We start from the raw sequence: 22,779 nt of genomic DNA on the forward strand, positions 1-22,779 counted from the left end.
TTTCATAAGAACTAGCTTTTATACATCATTCAACAAGGTAATGAGTGGGGAAATCACTTCTTCATAACAATAACTAACTAGAGCAAGTTTTCACCCACAAAATATTCATCGCTACTTGTAGTTTCACTCTTAGGAAGAAGAAATGTGCCATCATTTTGAGCTCCTGAAGCAAGAAATGGCATTTTCCTGTAACCTCTATTTGGTCTAGTTGAATTTGGTTTTGGTGATACAAGCCATTGGAAGCACAGGCACTTCACAGTATGGAAATTAGCCGACTATGTAAGATGTTCAAGTTAGTTGAATGTCAATTAGAGGACAAGAGAACTTCTGTTCTTCATTATTTATCAAGTTTATTACACCAGGACATATGTGCCATAAGGCATCTAATAAGAATTACAGATATTGGTGATTTAAAATGCTCAAAATTTTTATGTAAGAGTGCCTGCATAGCAACAAATGATATCGAGCTAGAATACATTGTGTTGTGGAGAAGCTTTAGATTGAAACACTGTTTGGAATTCCCCTTGCAGTGAGCCCAGGGCCACTGGTAGGAACCAACAGAGTGTATGACACCTTGACTGGCCCAACACGATTCTTATATCTCGCTTCTCTGTTCATATCCAATATCCTGTCCTCAATGACTGCCAGTTTCCTTCCGAATTTCTTAAACGCCTCTGTTGGTTCTTTGTCTGCTGTCCATTCAAGAATGTCTCGCTGCCCAAGATACACCTCGTCTGAGGAATGCCTTGATAGAATTTCTATGAGGGAAATGCCAAGAAGTGTTTGCAACTGGGCAGTGATTGTTTCCAAGAAAAACTTGTCAGGGTTCGACTTGAGTTCCTCGTACTGAGGAGAGTCTTTCTGTGGCATGAATCTACGGCTTGTGCTTGGACGATTCGGAAGGTAGCCTCCATAAGGGTATTGCCCAAAGTTGACAGCTGCATGAAGAGCTGATCCCACCCATATGATTATGGTACATGATTCTATCAGCTCTTCACGAGTCCGCATCTTTGGCCACCATGGTGCATCTTTCTGGTCACCATGCCCTACCTCTCTCACTTCCTTCCACCAAGATTGGATTTCAGTGTCGTTTTGAACCATTTCATCAGTCTTGTAGTAGAAAGAGCAGTAGTCTCTGACCCATTCTTTGATTGCCGACCATATCTCAAGTCCATCGACGGCATATGGGTAATCTTTTATCAGGAGACGAACACCATGCGGAGAATTTGGATCATCAACTGCCACTCCTCTGAATAAAACAAGGTAGCATGTAATCGAAATAAAATAAAGCGTTATTAGAGCATTCATCAAGGTTAAATTCCCAAGCATTATGGAATTTACTAGAGTTATTGTTCCTGGAGTCTTATATTAGCATACATTTCTCTATGTTTCTATTATCACAAGTTCACAACTATGAATTAGCCTTTACAAATAGACTAGGATTTACCTCTTCTTCAAATCCTCAGGAAGTGCTTGCTCAGTGAAATCCCAGCTTCTGTAAAGTGATGATGACATTTCTAAGGCATACTTCGAAGGATAAACTGTCATTTCCAGAAATCCACCAGCATTGATGAGGATCTGCCTTGCGAGTGCATTTATGTACATTGTGTCCCGGAAGTGAGGTTCTAGTAGTTTATGTATCGGATGAAGCACACTGAGGTGCCTATTTGTTGCAATCACAAATGGCTCAATTACTGCATGAGTATGCAACCTGTTACAAAAACAAGAAAATTTATAAACAGAAATTAATTAATGAACTGCATCAATATTTTTTTCTTGAAGTAGTTGATTTTTCTTCGCCGAAGCATACCAGTGGCTGATAAGCTGATGATAGCCGGAGTCGTTTACACCCACATAAGCTTTAGCCAGCTGCCAAATGAAACTTTCAACACCAGTTTCAGCTGGGGTGTAGACTTCGCTTTTCGATCCATATTTATCTCCCTCTTCATGGGGTGAGCTTAACTCAATTGCAAGTGGCTTCAAAGTTCCGTCATCTTTCAAGAAAAGCAGGGTTCTTGTGGCATAAGTCTTTGTGGAAGTAGTGTTTATCCTCCTCAGATATGGCATCAATGCATCATGATGATCTAATATGAACATCCTGTTGTTCCTGATTGCCTATGCAACAAACACTCTTTTAGCCTAAATTGTTTTTTTATAGGCGATTAAATTCAGCAGTTCCATCTGAGAAGAATCCGCGATCTGATTTGTAAACTCAATTGTCAAAGAAACTAATACAGATAGAGCATTACCTCATCGATGGTCAGTCCATCCAGACTATTCTGTATGTGCTCCTCAGTTATCTTACTATTTTGGTCACCATATAGCTCTGTATTTAGCTTGCTTTTCGGGGGGAATTCCTGCGTTCCAAGGAATTATTATTCGAAACAAAGAATGAGAAGATCTGTAATCCATAAACTCCCAAATGGTTCTTTGTCTTGATAAATTTTCCAAACAGAAATATTTATTAGAACTTCCGTGTACCTCAAGACGACGAATGAGAACAGGGTTTACTCCAGCCAACATTTCTCTGCCAAATTCTTCATCAGTCCTCCAAGCAGAATGATTATCTGTGTAACATATCATAATTAAGTAGTCGGAAAAAGAGATAGGTGAATGCATGTCTATAAAATAGCCCAAACATAGAGTTAATTGTTTAAGTTCAAACCTTTAATCACTTGAGGCTTTGGAAATTCGAAAAAACGTTCCCCATCAGTTCGGAAAATTTCCTCAAGAAACTCCAAGGGAAAGTTTTTCCTGATGTTATCTAATAGAGGAACATGAGGCAGCTCAATTCCTCCCTCATAGAGTTTCAATACATCATCAAAAGAGTCAAACTCGTTAGGGGTGGTGTCAACAAATGTATCCACTCCATTTTTAACAACTTGAGCTACGGTTTTCAGAGCATAAGCAAGGAAGTCTGCCATCTTCAGATGACCAAATCGTTCATCTCTCGGAACATATATGCTTAAGCTCTTCAGAAGTGGCAGCCTGCTCTCAGTGTTGGGATCTGCTTAGGATAACAAGATCATCGAACAACTTTAGAAATGACAAGAAGGATAAAAACACAATTAAACAGTACAAAAATCTGATTTCCATTGATGACATTATTGAGATTCTCAACCGGATGATGACCTTCTTTTTTGCGGCCTGTTCTTCCCCTACGAGGATAAGGGTGCTCCGAAGAGCCACCAAGAACAGGACGGAAATACTCTGAACCCTTTTTAGAAGATCCCAAATCATTATAAAAATCATAGTCATAGACGCGATCCCATTCCTTAAGCTCTCCTTCTCCATTTCCTCTCAAATGAAACAGTTCTTCTTCCCTGTACTTACGAAGCGGTGCTGGTGTCTCGTGTGGCAGATATGTCTATCAAATGTATCAAAAACTTTAGCTCAGGATAACATGTACAACTACCTTCAGCCTTTTATGGTTACTTACGTACCTTGTTAGTGAAGAAAATACGAGGTTTACTGTAATGTTCTGCAGGATAAATCCACGATTTGCAAACAAAATGGACTCGGCCAAGGCCAGGAACACCTTCAAGTGTGACAGTCTTAAGGTAGAATTCACTCTGATGATTATTTTTTACTAGCAACGCCCCTGGAATTCCAATCTCCTCATCCCAATTAAAGGTAACTTGGAATGCCGTCTCGCCTGCTGTTAAGGGAGTGACTGTAGTGATCCATTTTTCCAAATATGCAGGTTTTCCTAGCTTCCCTTTCAAATCATTCGCTACAAAGGGGCATCAAAATCCACATCAGTCAGCTAACAATGCAATCTTAGGAAATTGCAGGTCTACAGTAACAATTATAATGATGGGCTACAATTATGACCAGTCAAAGTTCTTTATAGATAACCAAGGCTGGATTTTAAGGTCAATAGTGACCATGAAAATCAAGATATTTCACTACGATGTTTCACTTTCCGGATAGGCTGTGGCTTGTGGCTTGTTGAAAGCCAACGTCATCTTTAATTAATTGTATATGCTTGTCATAATCACTCACACAATGCATCCAGCTGAATCAGACAAATGGAAGGTAGCTGCTGCAAAATGTTTGTGTATTGAAAATAATTTTTTAGTTATCAAACCCCAGGTTACGTACAGGTGAGTTTACCCATTTAAACTCAAATTTTGATTTAAAAAAAAAACATTAAACAACATTTTTTCAAACCGCAAAATCAAATGAGGTTGTGGAGCCAGAAGACTTATCAACAACTAGGCCACCAAGGCACCCCAGGAGACCACCCAATACCAAACAGTAGGAGAATATCCACAAAGGCTTTCATCAGATACGAGGAACCAAGTTCAAGTCTATGATCTGTTCGGTTTTTAAGGAGCTAATTGATTTATGACAAGTAATTTAATTAATCAATACTAAGTCACCAGTCCATCACTTCCTTTTTTGTGCTTGCAGGATCAGAACTTGCAGAAACACCATACTACAGGCAGCTCACAAATTAGGGTGTTTCGCATTTTAGTAACTTGTATGGCAAAATGAGTCATGATTTGCAACCTGCATGATGGATACTGCTAGGATAAAATTTTGTTGGTTTCTTTCTGGTATATGGCTTATACTCTCTCCTCTGGCTTTTTTTAATCTTTTCCTTGCTCCATAATTCTAGGTGTTTCTAATGAGTCTCCTCTACAGTGATCCAGGAAAAAAGAACATATCCCACCCAAAAAGAACAATGAAAAATGGCCTTTTAGGGGTGAAAAGGCATCAAGTAATGAAAAAGCAACAAAATGATAGAAGAAGAACAGATTGTGTATGTACCTGAAGGGTCACTGTTAACGGCACTAACGAGTTGCAGAGAGACTCCTTGGCCTAAAAACTCATGAACACGGTCATGAATCGAAGCATTTAAATCAGTTAAGTCCAGAACATTCTTCTTCATCAGCACAACAGTGCCTCTTATCTTCTTTTTACAGTCCCCTGTACAACAACCAGTGATGGCATCAATAATGTTCTGAAACATTTCTTTTCCTCTCTTCTGTTGCTCACTTCTTGGTGCTGAACAAAGAGTTCAATCTACAGTTGGCTTTAGAAAACAATGTAATGCGCGTCAAGGGAACGGTTGTGTGGTAGTATTTATAGAGAGGGACTACACATATGGCTAAGACCAAGAACCTTCATTTGTTCATATTGCAGCTTGCTCTAGTTATTGCATTTTATCAGGAAAGGGAGACTTTTTTTGCTCAAGTCTTCGTTTCATATGAAACCATCCTGTCTTTAGTCATTTAATACGTTCATGAATTACTGACCTACTCCTTACAAGCATAGTTTTAAAGCCCGGCCCGGCCCGGCAGGTTGATCCGGGACCCGGCCGACCCGAGGCTGGAACCGGGCCGAGTTAATGAAAAAATAAGATAAGCCATGACCCGGCGTGACCCGGTCGACCGGCGGGTTGAACCAGAAACCCGGACGACCCGGCAAAACCCGGTCAAAAACCCGGTGATAACCCGTTGACTTTTATTTATTTTTTATTAAAACGATGTCGTTTTGATTTTTTTTTTAAATAGAAATTGACCCGTTCGATCCGGTCAAAACCCGATAACCCGGTCAAAACCTGGAACCCGAACCTTGAACCGGGCCAGCCACCAGGCCGGGTTTAAAAACTATGCTTACAGGGACAGTTACTATAGAAGCCCACATGAACCTCGTTTTTGTTGTTTTTAAGATTTTGACTGAGTTAATTTACATTATATCTGATTCAACTTGATCTGATGAGGAAATTTACAAATATCCAACATTGAGACCTCAAATGGAATAAAAAAAATAATCCAATAAAAGAAAGGCAATTGGGCATCTGTGTACATGAATCCTTCTCTGGATCCGTAATACCCAAAATAAAAATAAAATGGATTTGAAAAAATCAATGGCGCTCTTGTGTATATTATTACAGGTATTAATGATTCATGAGTAAAATAGACAATTCACATGATTTTATATATATATATATATATATATATATATATATATATTTGCCAATAACTTTATATTAACATAGAGTATTTAGTATACGTATATATAGTAATTTGTATACCTAGATAATAAAAAAGATATTAACCTATAGTGATTGAATATTTTATAATGATTAAGATTATAAACCTTGTTTGTTTTATTATCTGTTATCTGAAATGTATTTCATTATTACATAAACATAATTTATAATATTTATGATATATATTTAATGTTATAATTAGTTGAATTCATATTTTTATTTTAATATTTTTTTTAGGTTTTTAGATTCTATTAACAAGAAAACTTTATTGAAAGTTCATACTTTTTTTTTTAGTTAACATATTTTATTTTTTTTACAAGAATTTTTCTCTAGTCTTTATTTAATGTTTTAAAGTGCTTTATTATTATACTATTTTATTTAAATTTTAAATTTTTATAACTATTATGAACCATAATTGGTTTTTGAAAAATATATTAAAATTTTATAAAATAACATATAATTTATTTTATAAAAAATATGTTTAAGGCATAACATATGATAGTTATATACTTGAAAGTATAGTTTTAAAATCTGGCCTGGTTCAAGGTTCGAGTTTTGATTGAGTTACCGGGTCAGTTAGGTCAAATTTTATTTTTTAAAAAAATCAAAAGGACATCATTTTAATAAAAAAAAAAACCAAAAAAATAAAACTCAACGGGTTTATAATGAATTCTTAACCAGATCTTGTCAATTTATACTGAATTTTTATTTTTTTTTATTTTTTTAATGTGATTCGATTCCAGCCCTAAATTAATCAAGTCTTGAGTCAACCCATCAAGACAGACTGAATTCCAAAACTAAATTTAAAGGTGGAGTTGTAACATGATAATTTTTACATAGCTACCATTTTTTTTTATCATAGCTCGATGAGATGTGCAGTGGAGGAAAGTCTAAAATAAGAATCCAGTTTTCTATTATATTTTATAATGAATTCTTAACCAGATCTTGTTAGTTTATACTGAATTTTTATTTTTTTTATTTTTTTTTAATGTGATCCGATTCCAGCCCTAAATTAATCAAATCTTGAGTCAATCCATCAAGACAGACTGAATTCCAAAACTAAATTTAAAGGTGGAGTTGTAACATGATAATTTTTACATAGCTACCATTTTTTTTTATCATAGCTCGATGAGATGTGCAGTGGAGGAAAGTCTAAAATAAGAATCCAGTTTTCTATTATATTTATATTATATTCATCACAAAATAAGTACAAAATAACAGCAGGGAGTCAGGAGGAGCACACAAGCAACTAGCAATCACAATGATAATGATACTCACGTATCAAATTTTTATCGTATTTATATTTTATTTATTATGGTTAAAAAATTAGATATTTATAATTTATTTTATCAAGATTGGAATATTTGTTTGGATATTTATTATTTAACATGAAATAAAAGAGTAATACACACACACACCCACTATGTGAATATTGAAGAATGTATGCATTTATTGGATTAAAAATCTCTTGCAAGAAATTTAGTGTCATTTTATATTGATTTTATTATTAAATTAAAAGTTACTTGGGTCATTATTATAATTTAACATATATTAAATATTATTTAAAAAAATAATATTGACTTTCAAGGCAACATATATTGGGTAATCAAACACCACTTTCCACGAAAGTATTGGAAAGGTGTTGACATCCTCTCTATGATGGGATGATGCATGCTTCAAATACGTCTCCAGTTTAGAGACATCAACCTTTTCTTTTTATTTTTTTTCTCGAATTCAATGCTAGCCCTTACAAAAATCCAGACTAACTCCTCTAATTTATTTTTCATTCAGTAATATTATTTTAATTATTTTTTTATTTTAAATAATTTATAAAATTACAAATATTTTTAATTTGACCTTAATTATTTTTTAGTCTTTCAAATTTAATTTTTATTTTTTTGATTGGTTACCGATATAAAAGGATAATAAGAGTCAACATTTGATTTATTAAAAATTAATTTTTGTATTTTTTTTATTTTTATTGGGTTGTTTCAATTACATATCCATGGTAACGAAGTTAGTGGGTTAACTTAAGTTAATAAATAAAAAATTACATATCCATGGTAACGAAGTTAGTGAGTTAACTTAAGTTAATAAATAAAAAAATTCATTATTTTTTTAATTAATTTTTTTTATTCTTCATCATTGGATTTTACAATAATTGAGCTTAATAATTTTATTTAATTTATTTTCAAGCACAATTACCATGGCATCATGACATAATCAAAGATTTTACATCTTGACTCAAATGAACTCGGATTAAGTTTTTTCAATTTTTTTTAATTTTTTAATTTTTAACATTTTATTTGCTAAAGATTAAGTTTAAGATTTTTTTTCTTTTTATTTTATTTTGTATAGAGTTATTATAATCTTATTTAATTTATTAGGGATTGATATTCAATTTTTTTATACTTTATAAGATTATCTTAATTTTGTGTTCATGATTGCCAAGCTTGTGAATTAATCCGATTTAACTAGAATTTTTTTTATTTTATCTTTTTCTTTGTTATTTTTTATTAGTTTATTTATTGTTGTTATATTTTTTATTTGTATTATTTAAATTATTAATTAAACTATTTTTTTTATCATTGTGTTATTTTTTTATCAGTTTACTAAAAAAATTTATTTGTGTTATTTGTTTTTCAATGTTGGATTTTTTTATTTCAAATAAACACAAGCACAGCACGAACCACAAATCTATTATCGTATCTATTACTCATTTCGTAAAATAATTATCCAAAAAAATTCACATATCTGGTTCAATTGGTTAAATTATTATCCCTGCCAACAACTCAAGAGAAGAGGATGAGAAACGGCATCATCTAGCTAAGCTCATATTCACGCAGTGGAGAACGATTGCCCCATTTGTTGGCCATAGAAGATTAAGCTACTTGACGCAGCTTTTCTTGAGGATGGTAGCTATTTATGAACCAGACGATGCCATGCAAGTTGCCTACCGGTGAGATTGATTTGAATCTGGAACCTAAGCCTGCATGTCCGGATACTGTTGATAGATATGGACGAGGAAGAGAAGGAGATGCTCTTTGAAGCTAAATCTCAGTTAGCTAAAAAAAACGCTAGGGAGAACAGCCTGAAGAAGAAGCTATGAAGCTTGCTTCTTTGCAGAAAATGATGGAACTGAATGCTTCTGGTTTTAATACAAGGGCAAAGGAAGAGGAAAAGAGACATGATCGATTATAATGAATATGAAATCCCCTTCGTATTTATCCAACTGATAATATAGATTAGATGCTTAAAGACTTATCAGTTTTCTGGTTTTGAATTCTGTGTCAAACAGCAAGCTAAGCATGCTTCATGAAGTCAAGAGACTTGGAAATCATCAAATTTGAAGAAATTAACAAAACTGAAAGGCCTGGAAAGCTAGAAGCCTCATCTAACTAAACTGAAAACAGACTCTTTTAGGGCCTACTTTCTTAAACAACAGAAATTGAAGGGAAACAAAAACATATGTTGTAGGAGTGAGTTGTAATTGGAGGCTCAATCAGTAAGGTCTCTCCCGTCTCATTTATTTAAGTATAGCCTCGCAGGAATCTCTTCTGCGTTGCAGAGTCTAACTGGTTTAAGTTATGAAAAACTTTAGAACAGCAACAAGAACTAGTTTTCATCATTATTTATAAAATTTATTATATCAAGACATATGTGCCTTGAAGCATCTAACAAGAATTACAGATATTGGTGATTGAAAATGCTTAAACTCGTTAGTTACAAAGAACCTTCATATCAAGAAATTAATGATGTTAAAGTACAACAAATAGTTTTGTAGAGAAGCTTTAGATTGAAACGCTGTTAGGAATTCCCCTTCCAGTGAGTCCACCTTCACTGGTAGGAACCAACAGAGTGTATGGCACCTTGACTGAGCCAACACGATTCTTCAGGTTCACATCTTTGTTCATATCGAACATCCTGTCCTCGATAACTGCCAGTTTCTTTCCAAATTTCTCAAACGCCTCTAATGGCTCTTTGTCTGCTGTCCATTCAGGAGTGTCTCGCTGCCCAAGATACACCTCATCTGAGGAGTGCCTTGACAGAATTTCAATGAGGGAAATTCCAAGAAGTGTTTGCAACTGGGCAGTGATTGTTTTCAAGAAAGCCTTTTCAGGGTTCGACTTTAGCTCCTCATAATCAGGAGAGCCTTCTTCAGGCATGAACCTACGGCTTATGGTTGGACGATTCGGAAGGTATCCTGCATAAGGGTACTGACCAAAATTGACAGCTGCATGGAGAGCAGATGCCACCCATATGATTATGGTACATGAATCTATTAGCTCTTCACGAGTCTTCATCTTTGGCCACCAGGGTGCATCTTTCAGGTCACCATGCCCTTCCTCTCTCACTTCCTTCCACCATGATTGTAGTTCAGAATCTTTTTGAATCATGTCATCATCCTTGTAGTAGAAAAGGCAATAGTCTTTCACCCATTCTTTGATTGCAAACCATATCTCTAGCCCATCAACTGCATATGGGTAATCTTTTATCAGCAGGCGAACACCGTGTGGAGCCTTTGGATCCTCAACTGCCACTCCTCTGAACAAACAAGGTAGGATGTTATTGCAATGAAATACAACATTATCACCGAATATAACCAAAGTTTAAATTCCTAAAGCATTATAACATCATTTACTGAAGTTTTAGTTCCTGAAGTCTTGAAAATTGTGAACACCTATGAATTATCCTTTTAAGAGTAAACTACGAAGGTTACCTCTTCTTCAGATCTTCAGGAAGTGCTTGCTCAGTGAAATTCCAGTTCTTATAAATTACCGATGACATTTCCATGGCATACTTTGCAGGATAAACTGTTGATTCCAGGATACCACCAGCATTAATTAGTATCTGCCTAGCTAGCGCATTTATGTTCATTGTGTCGCGGAAGTGAGGTTCCAAGAGTTTATAGATCGGGTGAAGCACACTGAGTTGTCTATTTGTTGCAATCACAAATGGTTCACTTACAGCATGAGTGTTCAAAAAATGGCTAATAAGCTGATGGTAACCAGAGTCGTTTACACCCACGTAAGCTTTAGCCAGCTGCCAAATGGTACCTTCAACACCGTCTTCAGCCGGGGTATAGACTTTGCTAATGGCTCCAAATTCATCTCCCTTATCATGAGGCAAGCTTAACTCAATTACAAGTGGCTTCAAAGTTCCATCATCTTTCAAGAAAAGTAGAGTCCTTGAGGCGTAAGTCTTTGTGGTAGTAGTGTTTATCCTCCTCAGGTATGGCATCAATTCATCATGATGATCTAATATGAACATCCTGTTGTTCTTGATTGCCTATTCAACAACAAATAATTTCAGCTACGGTTGTTTTTTTCTTTAATGGGATGACTAAATTCAGCATCTCCATCTGTGAAACATTCACAGATCTGATCTTAAACTCAACTGTCGAATAAACTTATCGAGAGATTACCTCATCTATGGTCAGTCCATCCAGATTGTCCTTGATGTGCTCCTCTGTTATTGAGCTGTTTTGATCACCATATTGCTTGCTGTTTAGTTTGCTTTTGGGAGGGAATTTCTGCAATGATTTGTTATTAGACACAAAGAAAAAACATATGATACATATTTCGGAGACAGAAAATTCTACTGGAACTTTAGCTTACCTCAAGACGACGAATGATAACTGGGTTTACTCCAGCCAGCATTTCTCTGCCAAATTCTTCATCAGTCCTCCAGGCAGAATGATTATCTGCAAAGGATATCATAATTTCGTGGCCAAAAGGGAGATGGGTGAATGTATGTTTATGAAATATTCCAAACATAGAGTTAAATGTTTTAGTTCAAACCTTGAATCACTTGAGGCTTTGGAAATTGGAAGAGGTTTTCGCCATCAGTTCTAAAAATTTCCTTAAGCATCTCCAAGGGAATGTTTTTCCGAAGATTATCTAATAGGGGACCTTCAGGAAGCTCAAAGCCTCCCTCATAGAGTTTCAATACATCATCAAAGGAGTCAAACTCATTAGGGGTGCTGTCACATAATGCTTCCAGTTCAGGCTTGACAAATTGAGCTATAGATTTCAGTGCATAAGCAAGGAAGTCTGCCATTTTCAAGTGACCGAATCGTTCATCTCTTGGAACATAAATGTTTAAGCTCATCAGAAGTGGCTGCCTGCTCTCTGTGTTGGGATCTGCAACAAGATCATGGAAAAGTTTTACAATTGTCAAGCAGTGTGAAATGCAACATAAAATGTGAGATTCTGGATCAACAGGTAATGACCTGATTCGGTTGCTGCTCGGCCTGTTCTGCCCCTACGGGGATAAGGATACTCAGAAGACCCTCCAAGAACAGGGCGGACATACTCTGGACCCTTGTCAGGATCTCCCAAATCATTGTAGTAAGCATAATCGTAAACGCGGTCCCATTCCTTAAGCTCTCCTTCTCCATTTCCTCTCAAATGAACCAGTTCTTCTTCCCTGTATTTACGTAGTGGTGCTGGTGTCTCGTGTGGCAGAAATGTCTGTACAAATGTATCAGAATTTGCTGTAGCTCAGTCAAATATTCACATCTACCCTCATCTTTCTATGTTACTTGATAATTACCTGGTTAGTGAAGAAAACACGATCTTTATTGTAACGTTTTGCAGGATAAATCCATGAGTTGCAAACAAAGTGGACTCGGCCATGGCCAGGAACACCTTCAAGTGTGACAGTCCTGAGGTAGAATTCATTGAGATGATTATTTCTTATCAAGAATGCCCCTGGAACTCCAATCTCCTCATCCCAATCAAAGGTAACTTTGAATGCCGCCTCGCCTGCGGTTAAGGGAGTGACTGTAGTAACCCATTCTTCCAAATATGCAGGCTCTCCTAGCTTCCCTTTCAAATCATTCTCTACAAAAGGGCACCAGAATCCTCATCAGTTAGCTAATAACTATCTTAGGCAATTGCAGGTCCATTTACAGTTAAAATATAAATGAATTCTGTTAAGCCATGTTTTAATTATAAGTTAAGTTAGTTCAGATTAATTAAGTAGTAAAATGACCTCTTAGAAACTTCGTTTCACTGCGATGTCCTAATAATTATTTAGTAATAACATGCTTACTGTCTCGAGAAAAGAGAGAGAAGAAAAAAACAGAGATAGGAGGGACACAGCAGACTTGTCTCCTTATCATTGGAAGAACAAAAATTTAATCCAAAACTATTTCAATGATGTATTTTATTTTATATTTTTATATTTCATTTTTATAACCAAACAAATTTTATGTTTAAGCTTGTTTTTTTTTGCGCTTTGAAATCAATTTAAAAAAATAATTTTTTATTTTTTATTTCAAAATATTTTTTCATGTTATTAAATTATTTTAATATAATAATAAAAAATAAAAAAAATATTATTTCAATATATTTTAAAATATAAATAACTTTAAAAAATAACCACTTATATAATACCAAATCAATTATTTATGTCCCCATTCCTCGTCATGATTCATGCATGTATTTAGAGGGCATTTGAAATTGTGTTTAAAAAATATTTTTAAAAAGATTTAATTTTTTTCTTTGAATTTATATATTTTTAATATTTTTAAATTATTATAATGTATTAATTTAAAAAAAAAATTAAAAAAATTATTAACATACTTTTTTAATGAAAAATACTTTAAAAATTAATTACAATTATATTTCAAACACGCTCTAAAAAGGTAGGAGTTGAGGATTCATATCTTATTAAGATAAGATCTCATAATAGAAATGTGTTTTTTTTTTTAAATTTAAAATTTATTTTTTTTTAAATTTATTTTTTATATTTTTTTGATATGTTAATTTTAAAAATATTTTTTTAATAAAAAAAATACTTTTAATAACAACCATTGATCCGGTACCAATTACATTATTAAGAAGTAGGAAATCAGTGAGCTCCCTAACAAGCAGATCATGAACTGAGACTTGGTTATACACTCATCTGATTCCCTTGAAATGCTACATTTTTGCTTGCTTTACTTCTCTCTAATGTCCTTGAGAATATAGCTATTAGTCTACTGCATATTCAAGGTGAAACCATGCATGGAAACTAGTAAATGTAGGAAATCAAGCACTGTCCTGTTCTATCTCTACGATCCCACTGCACAGGTTCAAAGTATCCCACCAGAAAATAATGGTTTTCGAGGCATAAAAAATAAGCAACAAAATAAAGAAGTAATACTGTTACTCACCAGAACGGTCACTGTTAACAGCGCTTATGAGTTGCAGAGAGACTCTTTGGCCTAGCAACTCATGAACACGATCAAGAATTGATGCGTGGAAATCATTGAAACTCAAAACATTCTTCTTCATCAACACAACAGTCCCTTTGATTTTCTTGCACTCACCATCACCACGCTTCAACTTTTTACTCCCATCACTGTTACCAGTAATGGCATCGATAATGCTTTGAAACATCTCTCTCTCTCTCTCTCTCTCTCTTGCTTGCTGTGTTACTAAGAATCTAAAGACAAGCTTTGTTGGCTGCAAGTTACGGTGAGAGAGAAGGGTATGATTATGGTGGTCTTTATTTGATGGCAGTGATTGTATTTTATAGTTTTTTTTTAAAAAATATATATTAAAATAATAATTTTGTCTATTTTTTAAAATTTATTTTTAATATTCTTACATCAAACAACATGAAAATATATATATAAAAAACAAAAGGATATTTATTTATTTTCAAAAATATTCGAACATAAAAACAGACATGCATGCTCGTTCAAAAGAACATGAATGTGTGGTAATGGCTGAGAAGCTTATCTTGTTCATATTGTAGGTCCTGTTCTTTTGCCTTTCTTAAGGAAAAAATAAAAAATAAATTCCTCATGGACTTCATTTTTCTGAAGATTAAAATAAAAAAATAATATATCCATGGAGAATTCAAAAAAAAAGAAGAAGATCAAATGACAAAGATAGAGGGGGCTTCAAGTGTTGTCGTCATCCTCTGATAAAAATCTCACATCCTCTCATCGAACCCCTTTGAGGACTGCTGCTATAAAGAAAACGTACCATGGATAAGAATGATGATAATGAAATTAAATTTTAAAAAATTAATATATATATATATATATAAATATTTTAAAATACAATATTTTTCGCTTTATATATCTTTAATGCCATAGTAAAATACTTTTATATCTGAGATGGCCGATCTGGGACCCAATAGTTGGGTTTGTAGGCAAAAAAGCAAAACATTTTGAATATATTCTTGTTCAAACTCATGTGGTTCTGGCTGGTTGATATCACTTTTCTCGTTTGCTTTATTTTTTGCAAATATAGAAATGATATTGTTATTTATTTAACATTCCTTGCTTCTCACATGCATAAAATAATAGAAGGGATCGACACTATGTGCTTTTCCAAGTTCAAGAAGAGATTCTTGGTGGCTTGTTCTGCGGTCCCTCCTGCAAATTTTACAAGCATTCAAGCTTTTTCTACTTCTTTTACGCGCACTTCTGCAATTTGTCTGCATAAAATAATAGAAGGGATCGACTCTATATGCTTTTCCAAGTTCAAGAAGAGATTCTTGGTGGCTTGTTCTGCAGCCCCCCCGTGATTTTTACAAGCATTCAATCTTTTAATTTCAACTTCTTTTACGTGCACTTCTGCAATCTCTCTGCATAAAATAATAGAAGAGATCGACTCTATATGCTTTATCAAGTTCAAGAAGAGATTCTTGGTGGCTTGTTCTGCAGCCCTCCCTGTGATTTTTACAAGCATTCAAGCTTTTAATTTCAACTTCTTTTACGTGCACTTCTGCAATTTGTCTTTACATTGCCTCCGCCCTTGCTAGCAAGGACTGCTCTGATATCTTGACATGAAGCCATTTTCTTCAAAAAAATAGCATTCTTGCTCTTGACCAAGTACTACATGTTCCGTACAAGTGTTATCTGCTGTTATATTAATTTTCAATTCATATCTTCCCATTGTCTTGTCCTTGATCTTACTAAGATATAAATAAAAAATAAGAACATGAACATTAAAATCCTAATATTATATTAAAAAATTAATTTAATTCAAAAACTTCCACTGTTTCTGATAAGATTCCATGTAAATTATAACACAGCATGCTGATTTCGATCACACAAACAAGATAGCAAACAAGCACATGCTTCACCTTTTTTTTGTTTTCTTTTGTTTTAATGCTCATCTAGCTGTACGAAATTTAATTATTCAACTACTTCTGGCCTGTGGTTGTAAATTTATGTTCATGCTGCTGTCGGATGCTTTTAAAAATATATTAAAATAGTTTTTTTTAAGTTTTTTTATTTTTAATATTAACACATATAAACTGAAAAAATTAATTTAATAATTTTCAAGTAGAATATATATTTAAAATACATTCAGATACAATTATAGATAAACGGTGCCAGCTTTCAAGCATTTAAGTCGTTATAAATGCGAGGTCTTCTAGCAATAAATCTATGGGTGTGAACAATTCAGCGTATCTATCTTGCTTTAACTAGCAATGATTTTTAAGTGAATTATTTATTTATTTATTTATTTATTTTGCGGTTGTCATCGACATTGTTATTTCTGCTTATCTATCTGTATGTGAGGACGTAGGCAAAAGGATCCAATTGTGAAATATCTGAAACGTTAGGGACCCAGTTGACAACATCTTCTTTCGCGGGGTGAAATTGAGAAATGGGCTGTACATTTATGGTGTGTTTGGTTTGGTAAGAGAAGGAGAGGGGAGGGGTATTGAAGGCTAGGTAAGGTTTAATTTTATAATTATTAAATTGTATTTAATTATGAATATAAGCCTTGTACTTTCTTAATTTTTACTTCCAATAGAAATGATGGATTTGAAATTACATTAAAAAAAAAAAGGTTAAAAAAAGGAGGAGGAAAATAAGGTAAAAAATTATAAAACTTAACCATTCTTTCCTTAACACCTCAATTTGGGTGTTAAGGATTCTAGGAGTTGCTAGAAAGCTCTCATGTATCCCTTGCAAATCCTCTCATTCCCTACATTTTATCTTACAAAATATTTGAATAACGAAGAGAACGCTTCGAAGTCATCTAAATCCAGATTGATGAATGAGTTGCCTCGTGAATGCAGATCTTAAGGTGATCATATTGCTGTAGAGAATTCAGCGCAAGCAATTGAATTACGGGCTTTAACTTATTTCAAAGTACTGACCTCGTCAGAGTTACTTGAGGAATAAACAAATGAATTCTGATGAACTCATTTTAATAGCAAAGAATTCAGGAATGGCATGAACCGAAGTTTGATGATACAAAGGCGACTTTCACAAAATAAAAATGCACATCCCCAGCTCGAAGATAGCAGAAAAGATCTATGAGAGATCATTCTTTGTATTTCAAAAGGATTCAGAACAGAAGAATCTTCTGGATGTAAATGAGCTAGAATGAACGAAAGATGCAAACAAGTATGTAGTTTCATGTTGCGGTGCTTCATTAAGTATATTCTGACTGCTTAAAACACGTAGAGAAATATAGTTGATGCATAAAGCTTTGGGTATGATTAGAAATCATCTTTTTTCTCATCTTAGTTCAGGTACAAACCTTTTTCTCTAATGTAATCAATCACTCCATCTGCAGTTAAGTACTTTATGGACAACCCTCTTGAAATGCATTCCCTTACTCTTGTTGAACTGATCTGGTTTGGAACAAGATCATTTGTAACTCTGATATTACCCTTGTTTTCATTCAAAATTTCATCATCAGATACAATCTTCTTAATAACTTGCCCTTCTCTGCGAATGCAAACCACACCATAGTTGCTGCAGATGGTTCTTACATGATCACGGTTCCAAAACCCAGGAATACTAAAGGACTGGAGTAAATCAGAACCACAAACAAGCATGACTTTAAGGGATTCTCTAGACATTTTCATACCATTAGTAAATGAACTCTTGACTCTTTGCAAAATAGTCAAAGTACGTTGGTAAGTGCTTTGGTTTACCTCCCATTGATCAACCATTACGAAATCAGAACTTTCACAGGCTAAGCTGCACATCTGCAACCTATGTTCCCCAGAAATGAGGCCTGCTTTCTTGTATGCATCATTGACAGGGGACATGTAGGCAGCAATGACATGGTATCCCTCTGATTGCAATGTATCCCTTGCCAGCTCAAACAATCGCAGGTGCATAAAAGTTGGAGGATTGAAACTGCCAGTTGCCACTAGAACTACATTTATCTTGTTATTTTCCTCAGTAGAATTTGGGCCAAAAGATACCTTTTCCATTGGCAATTGAGGATCCATGATATCTGAATGACAGTGGGAAACAAGCATTAGTGCACCTCATTCTCGATAACATGCTTACGATTATGCAAAGCCTCACAGTACAGAAGCACTCAGACGATTATGCAAAGCCTCACAGTAAAGAAGCACTCAGATGACGCAGCAGAAGCTGAGCATAGACTAGTTGGAGATTTCCCATTCCAAAGTTGGAAAATTCACATCACGTTCATAAATATAAATCCATCCAAGATGTACAATAATTACAAACTGTGCAATATCTGAATAACACATTAGCTTGAGGCAATCAGTGAAACATGGACAAAGGTTAACTTTAGCAAGTAATCATGTGAATCACATAACTAGATCATTACAATAGGACCAACTCAAAAGGTCTGAAGAACATGTATGCATGCATATGTATGTGTGTTGGGAGTTAAATGGCAATGATTCACATTGAATAAGATCAACATGACAATAAAGGACCAGAGTATGCATAGGAGCAAGTTAAAATTCACAAAAGCCATCATGTCATGTTTATTCACATGGTAAAACACACGAGACTGCATGCATCATTATTTTCATTTAGAATGGGAAAGAGCTAAGGAGCTAGAGGCACAGAAGCACGCGCACACAGAGCTGAGCAATTTGCAATACCTGGATGAAATTCAGTTGAAATTCCTTACTTGAGTAAATCAAAAGAGTTTATCGACATACAAAAGATGGTCCAGCTTTAAACTTGTTAATCTCTCATGAGTAACAAACTGAGGCTACTAAATGCCATATGGAATCTGTTTATATAATCACATCAACGTGCAGACAATGGAAAGTTGAAGACAAGCAACCCTCATTTTGCTGTTATGAAACCTCTCACCCAGGTAAATCAAAGCAATGATTCAGTTTCTTGATTTACCACCTCTTCCATGGTTGTGTTCACCTATTCTCACACCACCACCTTTCCTTTTGCAACTCTTACCACCACCTGAAGATAGGCTGGCATCAGATTTTATTCTCATGTCCTCAGGCAGGGGAAGAATATTATCCGTGCACTTTCAGAAGCTGAAATCATCAACAAACTCATCATCCCAAATGAGGAAGACACACTGTGTCTTCCACATTGGACGAAAACAGACTTGGAAAGCTTGGATCCCACAACCAATCTTTTTTTCAGGCTCCAAATGATCCTGCATAAGCAACTCCACTAGAGCCATGTGCTCAAACTTGTTGACATTAAGATTGGGAGGCCAAAAATGAAGGAAATTGTAGAAAAAATCGAACATCTCCACTGCTGAAACAAAAGTCTTTGGACCCAACCTAACAGGACCCACCCCCTCCTGTTTTTTCATCTTCTTAGCCCTCACAAAGTGCTCCTCCTCCACAGATTTATCCAGCTTTTGCTTCTTTGATACATTCTTATTTTCCTCCTCTTCCTCCGTAGTTCTCCTGTCACCATTAGCTGCCAAGTTCTCAATGAAATCCAGAGAACTTTGAGTTTAGATTTCTAATAAAGAAAGCTTGGAGCATGCCCTACTAAGCCCTAGCATAATCTTCATAGTATGTTAATTATGTGAAGCCTGAATAAACATCACTTTAAAGAACATAGAGAAACAAAACTGCTAACAAAATCTTGCCCATGATCTTCCCATCCTTGCCACATAATGTTTTCTTCCTTCAGAAGCACAACCAACCAGAACTGTTTGCCACCCTCATTGTGTCCAGAAACTTCTCATTCTCTGAAATATGATTGCGACCACCAAAATCATATACCTGCAACTTAATTGCCACCATAAGGCCTAAACTATTAAACCAATGCAAAGAAACTCTTCTACGAAATTTGTATCCATATGTTGCAAATTTTCTTACTCTCTTCCTTCACAACAAACCCATTCCTTTTCTCAATCACATTTTCCACACTTTCCAAACTCCTTCCTCTAATTTTATCACATCCCCGAAGTTCAATATAAAAAATAACCCAAAATAAGGAAATTCTAGTAACATAAAGTACTTCTTAGCCCCTGAAAAATATTACCTCTCTTCAAACTTTCCTTGCCTGCAAAAAGACTTTCTGCAAAGAGAAACAACTATTCTACATAGCTAAAGACTAAAACTTCAAACAAACTTTAGACGACACAATGTTCCAACAATCTCCTAGCTCCTTGCATAAAAAGCCATTACATATAAAAAAATAAAAAATAAAAAAAAAACCATCTCAAAGCAAGTGTCTTTGTGTCCAAGTGTTCATCCATGTGTAACAAAATACATCTAGGTTCGAGTGGGTATCCTAAAACCACCAGATTTCAGATAGCATAGACCTCAAAGAGGAAGAACACACACACATAAACAGAAAAAAAAATCAGAAACATAGTAATATATCTTCGGTTTTGATGCTGATGCTGATGCTGATAATGTTAATAAATGAATATGCAGATCAGTAGAAGTTTAGAGAGGGAAAATGTTAAGTTTACATTCCACGAAAGAAAGCTTGCATGCATGCCCTGTGATGTGTGAATAAAGACCACTTATAAGCATATTAAGAAACAAAACTGCAACGAGTCCCCTCAAATCACTAAAGGTTTATATAATTATTAATTTTAAAGTTCATAAGATTAATTAAGGTTTGCGCAAGCTAGCCGAACACTCACATTAAAGAAACAAAAGAAACAAAACTGCAAACCCTAAAGAGTATAACTTAATTGGTTAAATACTAAATTTGCTCTCGAAGTCAATTCAAATATTACAAACCTCAAAACCACTAAAAACTTACATAATTTTTAACTTCAGAATCTCGAAATTAGTCGAGACATGGTTATTAAAAAAAAAAAAACCTAACCTGCAAAAATCCGACGGATTTAACTCACTATCTCCCTTTCCTTGCAACAAAATCCTTACACAATCTTCTCCATTCACATAAATTGCCAACCAGAAATTTTGCCAATCACTCTTAATACCTCAAAACTTCCCCTTCATTGTTATACGATTGCAACCAACAAATTAAATCCAGTCCCAGCAACTTAAATTGCCGCTCTAAACCAATAAATCAGTGCAAGAGAATCATTAGCATCAATATCCACAGATCTTCTTGCTCTCTTCTTCACCCAAAAAAAAAATCATTCCTTTTTTCACATTCCAGTCACATCCTCTACGTTTGACAAAATCCTATAATTTCTATCTGTCCCAGTTGATTAAAAATAAACAAAATTAAAGCAATTCTGGATAACATAAAGTACTACTCGAATCTCCTCAAACTTTTACTTGACAGCAAAAAGACCCTTTTCCTGTTTGAATTTGCTAGATTTGAAAAGAAAAGAAAACTAAAGCTAAACCAAATTTAGCAGAGACAAGGAGGGTAATAGCCTACCAGCTCCCATTTAAATCAAAAACCCAATCAAAACCAAAGTCTTCAACACAAAAATACGTCTATTTTGGGTCTAACTTTGCATAAATGTGTAAGAAAATGTTCACAGTTTGATGGGTTCCCCGAAAAAAAAAATAGATTTAGAACATGAAAGAGAATCCAAGATGTAGTAGTAACGACACCTTGTGAAAAGAGTGTCAGAATTGGCCGCACGCAAGAATAGTGAAGAATGCAAGATTGCGTGAGAGAGGGGCGAGAGAGAGCTGATGTAACAAGGGAGTTTGCCTCTCTCTTTCTTTCTTACTACCATGCTAGAACGTTTGAGTGTAAGTTCCGATCTTTCTTCTTCTTCTTCTTCTTTGTTTTTTTAAATCTAGATTTTTTTTTTAATGCAAGAATGCGAGAGTGAGGGCTGATTGCTGCTTTCACTACTAAAAAAAAGAGTGACTTGTGCATCAAGAGATTAGTCACATTACTTCTTTTTTTTCTTTGATTTTTTGAATTTAGTTTTATGGTTAGGATTTAAGAGAATTATTTAAATTATTCTTAATATATCATCATTATTTAAAAATAAAACTTAAAATTTATATTAGAGTCTAGTTATTAAACTTGGTTGTGTTTCTAGTTAAATTAAATTAAATATTAATTTTTAATTTTATCAAATTTTTAGTTAAAAAAAATAAAATTAAATTTGGTAATGTTATATCATGTTTGGTTATGAAAAACAAGACATGAAAAAAATTATTTTATTATTATTATGTATTATTATCAAACTTATATATTTTAAAAATATAATTAAATTTTAGTTTATTTACTTTAATTTTATATCAAATGTTAAAATTAATAATACTATAATAGCTTTAGTTATAAAACCTAAATTCATATAATAAGTTGATCTAAGATTTATACCAATCAAGATTTAAAAATAAAAAAAATAAAAAAATGATAAACACAACATAACCCAATTAAAATTTCAAGTTAACTTTCAAATTGTATTTTAAAATTATAATAATAAATATTTTTATTATTATATTAATTTATATCAATTTAAGTTGATTTTTTTAATCATGACCTGAATATAGTTTTAAATTGATTTGTGAATTATTTAAAATTATAATAATATTTTTTATTTTAATTTAAAATTTTTAAAATTAATAGTTTTTTTACAATACTTTAAAATTTTTAAAATTAATAGTTTTTTTTTACAATACTATTAAAAAATAATAAATAATAAATA

At 34.0% G+C, this 22,779-nt stretch overlaps 3 protein-coding genes and 1 long non-coding RNA gene across 10 annotated transcripts; 1 reads left to right on the forward strand and 3 right to left on the reverse strand.

Annotated features, from left to right (window-relative positions):
* Positions 1 to 328: 328 nt before the first annotated feature.
* On the reverse strand, positions 329 to 5,210 carry LOC105125034 (probable linoleate 9S-lipoxygenase 5). Its single transcript, XM_011025309.1, has 9 exons — positions 4,777 to 5,210; positions 3,444 to 3,733; positions 3,133 to 3,367; positions 2,666 to 3,007; positions 2,482 to 2,567; positions 2,250 to 2,357; positions 1,811 to 2,115; positions 1,448 to 1,711; positions 329 to 1,249 (listed from the first exon to the last, which is right to left on the reverse strand). The coding sequence occupies exons 1-9, from the start codon at positions 4,976 to 4,978 to the stop codon at positions 496 to 498; spliced, it is 2,586 nt and encodes an 861-aa protein (XP_011023611.1). The 5' UTR covers positions 4,979 to 5,210; the 3' UTR covers positions 329 to 495.
* A 3,969-nt stretch (positions 5,211 to 9,179) lies between these two features.
* On the forward strand, positions 9,180 to 9,706 carry LOC105125033 (uncharacterized). The gene is made up of 2 exons (XR_842171.1): positions 9,180 to 9,514; positions 9,553 to 9,706. It is a non-coding gene; the product is annotated as an uncharacterized LOC105125033 (long non-coding RNA).
* LOC105125032 (probable linoleate 9S-lipoxygenase 5) lies at positions 9,609 to 14,516 on the reverse strand. Its single transcript, XM_011025308.1, has 8 exons — positions 14,166 to 14,516; positions 12,560 to 12,849; positions 12,237 to 12,477; positions 11,806 to 12,147; positions 11,623 to 11,708; positions 11,430 to 11,537; positions 10,725 to 11,293; positions 9,609 to 10,549 (listed from the first exon to the last, which is right to left on the reverse strand). The coding sequence occupies exons 1-8, from the start codon at positions 14,389 to 14,391 to the stop codon at positions 9,796 to 9,798; spliced, it is 2,616 nt and encodes an 871-aa protein (XP_011023610.1). The 5' UTR covers positions 14,392 to 14,516; the 3' UTR covers positions 9,609 to 9,795.
* Positions 14,517 to 17,266: 2,750 nt separating this feature from the next.
* On the reverse strand, positions 17,267 to 21,932 carry LOC105125036 (nicotinamide mononucleotide adenylyltransferase-like). 7 transcript variants are annotated; one of them, XM_011025318.1, is made up of 4 exons: positions 21,018 to 21,539; positions 18,323 to 20,730; positions 17,909 to 18,285; positions 17,267 to 17,779 (listed from the first exon to the last, which is right to left on the reverse strand). In XM_011025318.1, the coding sequence occupies exons 3-4, from the start codon at positions 18,239 to 18,241 to the stop codon at positions 17,492 to 17,494; spliced, it is 621 nt and encodes a 206-aa protein (XP_011023620.1). In that variant the 5' UTR covers positions 18,242 to 18,285; positions 18,323 to 20,730; positions 21,018 to 21,539; the 3' UTR covers positions 17,267 to 17,491. The 7 variants fall into 7 exon arrangements, with proteins under 7 accessions (XP_011023620.1, XP_011023618.1, XP_011023613.1 ...); XM_011025316.1 differs by having other exon boundaries at positions 17,267 to 18,216; positions 18,845 to 20,730; XM_011025311.1 differs by having other exon boundaries at positions 17,267 to 18,285.
* Between the last annotated feature and the right edge of the window lie 847 nt (positions 21,933 to 22,779).

The sequence above is a fragment of the Populus euphratica genome, unplaced genomic scaffold (assembly GCF_000495115.2).
Source record: "Populus euphratica unplaced genomic scaffold, PopEup_1.0 scaffold28.1, whole genome shotgun sequence".
NCBI classification, from domain to species: Eukaryota; Viridiplantae; Streptophyta; class Magnoliopsida; order Malpighiales; family Salicaceae; genus Populus; species Populus euphratica.